The 9882-nt window shown below is 38.4% G+C and overlaps 1 protein-coding gene across 15 annotated transcripts in view; it reads left to right on the top strand.

Annotated features, from left to right (window-relative positions):
- The window catches only part of afdna (afadin, adherens junction formation factor a), a 113355-nt gene that overhangs the window by 21770 nt on the left and 81703 nt on the right, over nt 1-9882 (top strand). For 11 of the 15 annotated variants that reach the window (XR_532409.2, XM_008397227.2, XM_008397225.2 and 8 more), the window contains 2 exons: nt 1678-1873; nt 1948-2060. Coding sequence is in view for 14 of the 15 variants with exons in the window: in XM_008397227.2 (XP_008395449.1) it covers nt 1678-1873; nt 1948-2060 (309 nt within the window). In the remaining variant the exon portion in view is untranslated. The remainder of the gene's footprint in view (nt 1-1677; nt 1874-1947; nt 2061-9882) is intronic. The other 4 variants (XM_008397229.2, XM_008397238.2, XM_008397235.2 and 1 more) reach the window with 1 other exon arrangement.

Here is a 9882-nt window from a genome sequence, read left to right on the forward strand (position 1 = left end):
TTTTTTAAATTTAATATTCATATTCTGAGGAAATGTGTCCTCAGATGACTTCCTGTAAATTCAAGTTATTTCGTCTTTTAATTCTTTCAGACTTGCTTCATGCAGCAAACCTGCGAAATCGGATCTGTTTTTCTTTGGTTTTTGATACCAGATAACGCATAAGGAGAATGGAATGCTGGGAATTTGTGAGATGTTTCTGGTGTCGTCTGCGATGAAACATGAGGTCAAATTTTGTCTTTTATTTTTCTTTTTACTGCTGTGCGCTCCGGCGGCATCAGAAAACGACGGCRTGTTTACGTTTCAGGCTTTTCTGCTCCGTTGCTGTAGGAGACGAACGGCCGTGTTTGAGCTTCTATCTGTTTGTTCGCCTGAAGGAGAGATTTCCTTAAACAAGCGGCGCAAACCAGAGGGGGGAGAAGACGAGATAATAAAGTTGAAGTGGAGTTAATTGATTCGATTTACAGGTCTGGGAGGAAGAGGGCTTTTCCTGGGAATTACTGTCATTTGCTTCCAATTACGGGTAAAATGGAGATTTCCTCTCAAAACGAACTCCAGAGATTTAATTTGAAACAATTTAACTTTAAATTCTCCGATTTAAACYTGTAAAGTTTCTGACCTGGTTAGTTTTGAGTTTTTAATTCCTCCTTGATAAAAGTTTGGCTTTTGTCCAATTCACTTTAAGATTTTTCTACTGAAAAAGAGTTAAATTTATCTGAAAATGTCAACAATCACAGTCCAAACATGAACGGGAGTTTCCAAAACGTGGTCCGGGGGCTATTCACGGCCCCTGGAATGATTGTGTCTGGCCCCGTCACCCCCGCCCCCGATTCAAATTAGACATTAAAATTAAACAAAAATAATTTACCTCAATAATTTTCTTCCATTTATCTCGGATCTTTWCAAATTTTGCAAATTGCAATCTGTCTGAAAAAATAAGTMTCTCCATCCTTTATAACAATTATTTGTCTTTAAATAAATTTTTCATTTTTTATTTAAATTTAGATCACATTTGTTTGACTTCTGCTCAAAAGTTGACTTTATTTACTGAACTTGGCTAAAGCAAGCATATTCAAAGAAACGGTGCAATAAATCCTGATTCCACTGCTCAGAAATTAACATATTTAAGTTTTTTAAATTGTTGCCTAAAAATTAGATGCATTTCTTTAAGTTAAACATGCAAAAGCCTTTTTATGGTTTTTGTCTGTAATAATTCACAGATGTTTTTGACTGTTTTATTTAAGTATTACATGTTTAGTTTATTATTGATTAGATACAATAATTATATTTTATTTTTTTGGCACAAATCCTTTTGATTTCTCCATTTTGTCCCATGTGACCAAAAGTTTGTCTTGCATCGAATAAATGTGGCAGAAATCAAACATTGACTTTGAAAGAGCTTTGATTGGCGAGAAACGGCTTCACCTTTTTCCATATTTTCTACATTCTAAACTTATTTTTTAATAAAAATCCTCCATACTGGTTATTTGTTATCTTACTGTTGTCTGACATTAACGACAGTTTAGGTTTATTTTATCTGCCGGTTTATTTTTTCTTTCATTGTTGTTTAATTCTGCATATAAACACAATTGTTGYAAATTCCACTCGTGTTTTTGCAGTTTCCAGCCTAAATAAACACATAATGGACGCTGCGTTTGTTCTGTTTTTTTTCCTGAAAAGGACCTGGAGTTCCATGGCGTGATGCGGTTCTACTTCCAGGACCGGGTGGCCGGGAACTTCGCCACAAAGTGCATCCGGGTCTCCAGCACGGCGACGACGCAGGACGTCATCGAGACGTTGGCGGAGAAGTTCAGGCCGGACATGAGGATGCTGTCGTCGCCCAAGTACTCGCTGTACGAGGTCCACGTCAGCGGCGGTGAGTCCTGTGGGCCGCGCGGCTCCCGGCCCAGACAGCYGACTGCTGCATGAACCGCTGGCTTTGTGTTTCAGAAGAGCGCCAGCTGGACCTGGACGAGAAGCCGCTGGTKGTTCAGCTCAACTGGAACAAAGACGACAGGGAGGGACGCTTCGTCCTGAAGAACGAGAACGACGTCCTGCCCAAGGTGAGACGCATCACGACGCATCACGCCGCATCACATCACACCACACCACACTCTGACCGCCTCTATTCCAGCTTGAATAGAGACACAGCTTTAGCATTAGCTTTAGCTTTAGCTTTAGCATTAGCTGCTGAGTTTCTGACTGATTAACCCTCACATTTATCGTCCGTCCATCCATTCATCCATGTTGTCCATCCGTCCATCCATTCATCCATGTTGTCCATCCGTCCATCCATCCATCCATCCATCCGTTCATCCATCCATCCATCCATCCATCCATCCATCCATCCATCCATCCATCCATCCATCCATCCATCCATCCATCCATCCATCCATCCATGTTGTNTCAACTGGCTCCTCTCGACGTGGAGGAGCAGCGGCTCTACTCTGAGTCCCTCTGAGTCTACTCTGATGACCGATATATGTGACTTTGTGTTAGCGTATTAACTTGTCCTCACCTAAAACGTCCTGTTGTATTTTGTCTGACTTCGCAGTACAAAATGCTATATTAGTGCCAGCTGTAAATGTAATTGAAGTATTGAAGGAATGAATTGCTATTTCTAGATCATCATGTTGAGATCTAAGCCTGAAATAAGTCTTTACATGGATCTTGATGTTAGCCGGCTAACGGCTTAATTTGTTCATCAATCAGTGAGACAAATGGAGATTGAAGGTAACTGACAACTGAGTGACATCAGCATAAACATGAAAATGAATAATATACCTTCTGATGTTTCAGTAAGAAATCACAGAAAAGGAGAGTCCTAACATGAAACCCTGAGGTACTCCATAGCACAGAGAAGAGAACCACTGAGACGCAACCCATTGTTTCAGGAGGAGGAAAGATCTACGTACGATCCTTAATGTTAAGCAACAATAGCTGACGGTATTGCCACAAGATCGTAACAAGACGAAGGAAGCTAAACGAAACAAGAGCACAACTAATATAGCAGCAACAATCTTTTGTGGCCGTTGCCACTTCTGTAGCAACTTCTGTAGAGAAGTTTTGATTGGTGCGTAGTGTGGCTTCTTATGACGCAGGTCTCCCATTAATGACAAAAGTCAGATAAAATGCAACTCATCAACTGATTCAGACCAAACTAAACAAACTGTAGATGTGAAAATGTCTATAATAGACATTCTTTGACTTGGCAATGGAATTGCTATTTCTATTGCTATTGTTTAAGAAATTAAGAGTTTTAAGTTTTAAGGACGGGCAAAAATAAAAAAATTGCAATCTCATCACTCCTACTCAAATGTTTCTCCAGGGTTTCAGTTAATTCAACATCAACCCGGTCACCATAAATTTTGCGGGACAATAAATTGTCCCAGAAGTTATTGCGATATACGATGATATTGTTGTTTTTAAAACCATTTTCATGTGATATGATTGTAATGGCATAATAATGGAAAACACATTCTAAAAGAGCAATAAACTTTACATTCTAATGATCATTTGGAACCGGAAGACATTTTAAATATACAAAAACAAAACGATAGAAACAAAACAAATTATGGAGCCTCTGTAAATGAAGCTTGTTTTGCTTTTGTCTGTAAACTATCAAGCTAGCTAGTGTCGCACCATTTTCCCTCAGTTATGGACCGTTTCAACTGACAAATGTGTAAACCTCAAGAACTCAGAACATTTGCACAAGTTAAATTCTTCAGATTAAATGAATTAAGATGAAACCACTGATGGCTGTCCTTGAGCTGAAACTGTTTTCTCCTTTTGCGCCTCCGTGCCGAGTAGCGAAATGAATCCCTGGAATTTGCTCCCAGTACGATGTTGGCCGTTTCTCTGGATGATTAGTAATCCAAAACCCCACAGAGGAGGGAAAAAACTTCGACTACGCCAAAGTTACGGCCCATTTTACTGTAGCGCACATCCAGATGAGGCCGATATTATCAGATGACCTCTGGGTTTGAGCTGATTTTCACAGGAACGTTTCTTGGTGTGACCGATTCATGCAGGATAATGCAGTTAATGCGGTTATTAGTGCAAGAACCCCAGATCATACTGCTCCAGCTGTAACAAGACTTTAAATGCTGCATTTCTGCTTGATTTGGTCTGAGGTGGTTCAGCTTTGTTTTGTTGGACGTAATTGATTAATCGATTCTGATGATTAATTGGATAACAAAAATTGGCACATTCTGCAGCTTTTTCATATCCTCTTAAACTTTAATCGCAAATAGTTTCAGCCCTTGTTCTAATATTGTGAATATCCCTTTTTTCAGTTTGTGTACTCAACTAAGTTGACAACTGCATCAATAATTAATGATTAATCATTTCAGCCCTGGTCCTGATTGTTTGAATGTCATTTTTTGAGATTGTATACTCCAGTTGATTATTACTCAGTTCCTAAATTAGCTGATGATTATTTCAATAATTGATTATTCATGATTAATCTGATTAATTGTTTCAGCCCTAGTTCTGATAGTTTCTTTTTTGACATTCTTTTGTTTACTTCAGTTGATTAATCAATTATGAAATTAACTGATGATTACTTCAATATGCGATTAATCGCAATTCATGTGATGGTTTCAGCCCTGTGTCTGATAGTTTTAATGTTTTGTTTTGAGATGTTGTACTCCAGTTAATGCTTAATCAATAACTAAACTAGTGGACGATTAATCATTAGTCCAAATTAATTCAGTGGTTCTTAACCTGGGTTCGGTCGAACCCCAGGGGTTCGGTGAGTCGGTCTCAGGGGTTCGGCGGAGCCTCTGCCRCRGAGGTRAAGACACTTGTGTAAAGTCGTGATGACGCCCCGCTTTGCCATCACTTGCTGCAGAGGATCACGTTACATTGCTTAGCCAATCAGAGGATCACGTTACATTGCTGAGCCAATCAGAGGATCACGTTACATTGCTTAGCCAATCAGAGCTGCGGAGGAGCTGATTGAAGGAGCTCCACTCTCAGCATGGATTTGAACTTTTGTCTTTAAAAGGGTCTCTTTTGTCTTTCTTCAGCAAAACTCACAATTTTTACCAAATTCTGTAGCTTTCGGTGAACTTCTAAATCTGCTGCTTAGTCGCATCTTTTCGGGGTTGCTACTGCCTCTAGTGGTGCGGGGGTGTTGGAATAAGAAGGGTTCGGTGAATGCGCATATGGAACTGCGGGGTTTGGTACCTCAAAAAAGGTTAAGAACCACTGGATTAATTGTTTCAACCCCAGTTCTGATAGTTTGAACGTCTTCTTCCCCTCGCCTTCGTTTTGTCCAAAAGTCACTCGATGTGGGATTGATGTGACAGTTCTGTGGTCGGCCTGCATAATTCAGTAATTCGGTACGATCTACATTCTTGAAGCTGCTTCTCCATTCGCTGCACGAACAGACCTTCAGAAATGCCTCCTAAGGTCACGGCGCTGTGCGCTCCGGCTCGGTGTGTTTGTACCTGCAGCGGCCYGATCACAAGCTGCCATGTTTAACCAGGTATTGATCTTCCCTGTACATCCACACATGTCCAGGAGCTGGTGACCTTCCTGCCTGTTTTCTGAACTCTGTTTCTAAACTTTTCTTTTTTACTTACTGAGAAGCAGAAGGGGAAAAAATCTAAGTAAATGGAGCAGAAGTGAACGTTTCCTCTCATTATCCAGCCCGTTTCTGACTCTGGCTTCATGTTCCCACAACATCTGAACTAATGGGCTGTTTTTTTTTTCTTTCTTTCTCTAAACAAGTGTGCTTGCTGAAACCTTTTGAAGTTTTTCTGCAAATACTGACTTTAGCTTTGTCAGGGTTCAATTAATTTAATGCCAAATTAATATTACAACAACTTTCGAACTGTTTAATTTTATAACAGTTCGGGAATATGCATACAAATATCTTTTCTTGCGAGATATTTCAGATGTTTTTCATCATTTGTAATTGTCAAGTTATACCTACATTTTGAAATTTCTGTGTTTTTAGTACTTTAGGACTACAGATGAAATGCAGCTGTTAAACTAATTCTAACTTTTTTACATTGAGACGTATTGCAGATRCATTGATTTAATTTGCTTAAAGCTGCAGCATCTAACTGCAAAAACACCAATCAGAGCCAAGAGGAAGGCCGTTGCGCTGTCAATCACTGCATGTATGTGTCACTCACGGCTCCCGTCCTCCTCTCTCTGCTACGTTTCAACCAGTTCACCTTAGTCTGTCCTACAGCAGGCACGGCTGAGMTTTTCACATGTTAGAAATATTTTTTTTTGCTACAAATGGTCAAGTTTTCAGTTAAGGAATGCTGCTGTTGCATTTTGATGTTTTCTCATCAAAAAAGAGCAAAAATGTGTAAAATAAGGTTAAACAATTAAAGGAAAAATCTGAAAAATTTGCAATTTTTTAACMTGATTAATCATTTCAATAATTAATCGATTACTAAAATAATTCGTTGCAACCCAAATTTTTTTTTACCTACTTCATAATTATGCAGTATTTTGTTGGCCTACTATATAAATTGAGATTTTTGGTTTTGTTGTGACAAAATGTGAAAAACTGAAGTGTTTTTAAAGATATATTTTAACGTGCTTTGTGTAAATGTGTGAAGACGGGAGTCGTCTCCGCTCTGCATTTTTAAAGATATAGGCTCTGCAGCCTCCTGGTTGTTGGTTCCCACAGTGTTTTCATTCCTTTGSCCTTCCTGTTGCACGCCAACCTTGATCCCTCAGAGTTGGTTGTGGAGGTCGAGAAGCAGCGAGCAGGTMCGAGGATTCCTACATGATTTATCCCCTACCTTCACACAATCGCTCTCTGTCAGAGCCACAGGGTGGGCTTTGTGTCCGCCGGGCTGGACGGCTCGATACCGAGGCTGAAACTCACCTGAAACAAAAAGGCTTTTCAGAGGAAATGTCTGCGTTTTGTCTTCTCATTGTTTTGGGCCTCCGCTGCCTGTCTTTGTTTTTCTGGTGATTCAAGTTGTTTTCTGCTGGGCAGGAAACTCAAAAGCCCCAGTTAGACCAGTTCAGTGCTGTGATATTACTGGAAGTTTGACTTCTTCGTCCAGAACAGGAACTGGGCATTGATTAGCTTTTTGTTCCTGCTGTGTGTTTTCCTGCGAGCGCTCAGAGAAGCCAGTTAGGTGGGTCATGCTAAGCTAGCCTGACTCTTTGTTTTGGGCTGTTGTCCTGCTGAAAGGTGAACCTCTGTCCCAGTTTTCTGTCTATTTACGGATCTTTTTCAWCATTTAGCTCCATCTTCTCATGTTTTACCAGTTTTCCTGTCGATACTGAAGAAAGTGTCGTCCCACTGCATAATGCTGGTACAACACCATTTCCCACATAACCAGTAATTACCACGGACCTCTTGGTTGCTTCTCTTTAAATGTGTTTATTTTTAGTAATTTGGGACAACTAACAGTTTGTTTTTAGCTCTGACTTCTCAACTTTTACTAGTTTTTGAATGATTTCAACATTATTTGATTTTTTTTTTTTTTTGTATTTTTATTTTTTTTCACGTTTTTAAGATTGAGTTATTCCTTTTAAATGTTTATTCGTCTTTTATTTTTCAATTAGGGGCATTTRACAGGCATTTATTTCTTTTTGTTTMTGTTTATTTACTCATTCATTCAAGTTTTTGGAGGACAYTCTYGTKTTTTTCATACCAAGGGTTTGAATTTTGGCAGCTTTTATTTATTTTTAAATTATTTTTTATTAATTTTTTAAATGTATTTATTTTCTCATTGTTTATTGGGGCCACTAATAAACAATTTGCCTGGTGTTTTGTTCCATCTTCTCACCACCAGTTTTTCTGTCCCTACTGAAGGAAAAGTCTCCCCACAGCATAATACTGCCACCACACCGTATTCCCACAAACCTCTTGAATACGTTTCTCTTTATGTCTGACAAGTGCTGCTGGTTGACACTATTGGTTAAAGTAGTAGAYGTGCAGAAAGTGGCAAATGTAAAAAATATTTATGCTTGCCATGCTGTCGTGACGACCGTCTTTCTCGGAAGCTTAAATTTACTCTCAATAAGCCTCGACTCTGAACCCCGGCAGTGAAGCTGGAGTCYGGATTTATGCAGCGGTTAATCTCCAGTTTCTCTCTTACTGTCATTGTGCAACTYCTCACTTTTCCACTTCTATTTCCTGTGGATTCCTTCAAAACTGTAGATTTAGTTCCTACCTGGGTTCATTGTTTGTTTATAAGCTTTATTGCGCGTTGAACAGATTGTGTGTGTGTGTGTGTGTGTGTGTGTGTGTGTGTGTGTGTGTGTGTGTGTGTGTGTGTTGGGATGACTTTCTCTTCCTCATATCTGAGATAAAACCTCCGACCAGCTGACCTTAGACAGGCTTAGGGTGGAATCCCCTCATGGTACTGCAGGTGGGGCTGCAACAATATTGACTCAGGAACTCGGTTCATTTTATTAGGCTCATGTTCGTGTGTGTGTGTGTGTGTGTGTGTGTGTGTGTGTGTGTGTGAGAAAGGAATGACGCAGAGCAGCTGGAATCTGCTCCCATTATCCAGAAAGTTTCTCCCTCCCTTCTCTTAAAATTAATCTTTTCAATACTGCTAAAAAATTCAAATTCGAATGTAATCTTATGTCTCCATGGTTACGAGGGATTTAGCTATTTTACTTAATTAAAGACAGACCAGCAGTATCACTTTCTGCTCTGAGAATTAGATGGAGTATTTACATTTTATGTCTTTTTTTTCCCCTGAAAACATCAGTTTTTATTAAAATTTGGTTCATTCCTTCAGTTTTTGAGCATTTTTAGTTGAGCTTGATTCAAACTACTTACGTTTTCTCTCTTACTTCAGTAACTTTTTAAAGCAGTGTGCTGTGAGGTGTAGTCATCCTCTACCATACTTTTCATTTAAGCTGGAGTAATGTTTTAATACACTTTTATACAATTTTTGTTGGAGTGTGCACACAATCTTTGTCGTTCTGATGTTTTCTGTCTGCTGAGATTGTAGATGTTGTCACTGCAGGGCTGGGAAAAGGTTTTATGGGGCCTTAAGCTGAATAATTTGGGGGCCCGTCTTCCTGTTCAGGACTTCACCACCACTAATTGGCCAAGGTTAGCCGCAGTCACAGATTGATGTTTGCTGTTTGCTGGGCTGTATTTGTGAACAAACTGAGCTCAAAAATTGTTACCATGATAACGGAACAATCAAACGTTGCTGCTTAAGTTTTTGCACTTTTACAAAGTCAGCTTGCCAATACTTTTAAATCTTTTATCTTTTAAATTTATCAGTGCTGAAACTGTCGAATCAATTTTAATAGTTTTACAATTCTTAATAAGAAAATACAAAAATGTTAGATCTAAGTTGAGTGTTATGTTGAGGACCACTTATGCGTTGGGCCGGCTCTGTTTCACCATTTTAAATAGAGAAACGTGAGAAAATTAAATAATTGAAAAAGTCCTAAAGTAAATATTTATGCACGTAAATTTTTTTGGTGTAAAATTGAAGATGTTTGCATAACATTTTTTTTCTTAAATAAATAAAAAAATATTTTATTATGTAAATGTTTAATAATTACATGTTTTGCGTCCTGGTCTTGTGATGGGGTAAATCATACATTTATTTTTAAATGAAATAAATTACCGGAGAATAATTTATTCAACGGAGGGAAAATAGCATTATATAATTTAACACATGAAAGAAAAAAGAAAAAGAAAATTTCTTCTTAATTATTTTATTTAATATTAAATTAGGATTTTTAAGCATATATTCTAAATATATTTATACTATATGCATATATTATAAATATATTTTAGTTATATATACAAGTTTTATTCAAATAAACGTACAATTTATAAAGTGAACAATGGAGCAGTTTGGAGAGTAAGGGAGAAAGTTGATCATATTTTTAAATGTTAAATATGTGGGCGGGGGCCCATCTCAG

The sequence above is a fragment of the Poecilia reticulata genome, linkage group LG21, assembly GCF_000633615.1.
Source record: "Poecilia reticulata strain Guanapo linkage group LG21, Guppy_female_1.0+MT, whole genome shotgun sequence".
NCBI lineage: Eukaryota > Metazoa > Chordata > Actinopteri > Cyprinodontiformes > Poeciliidae > Poecilia > Poecilia reticulata.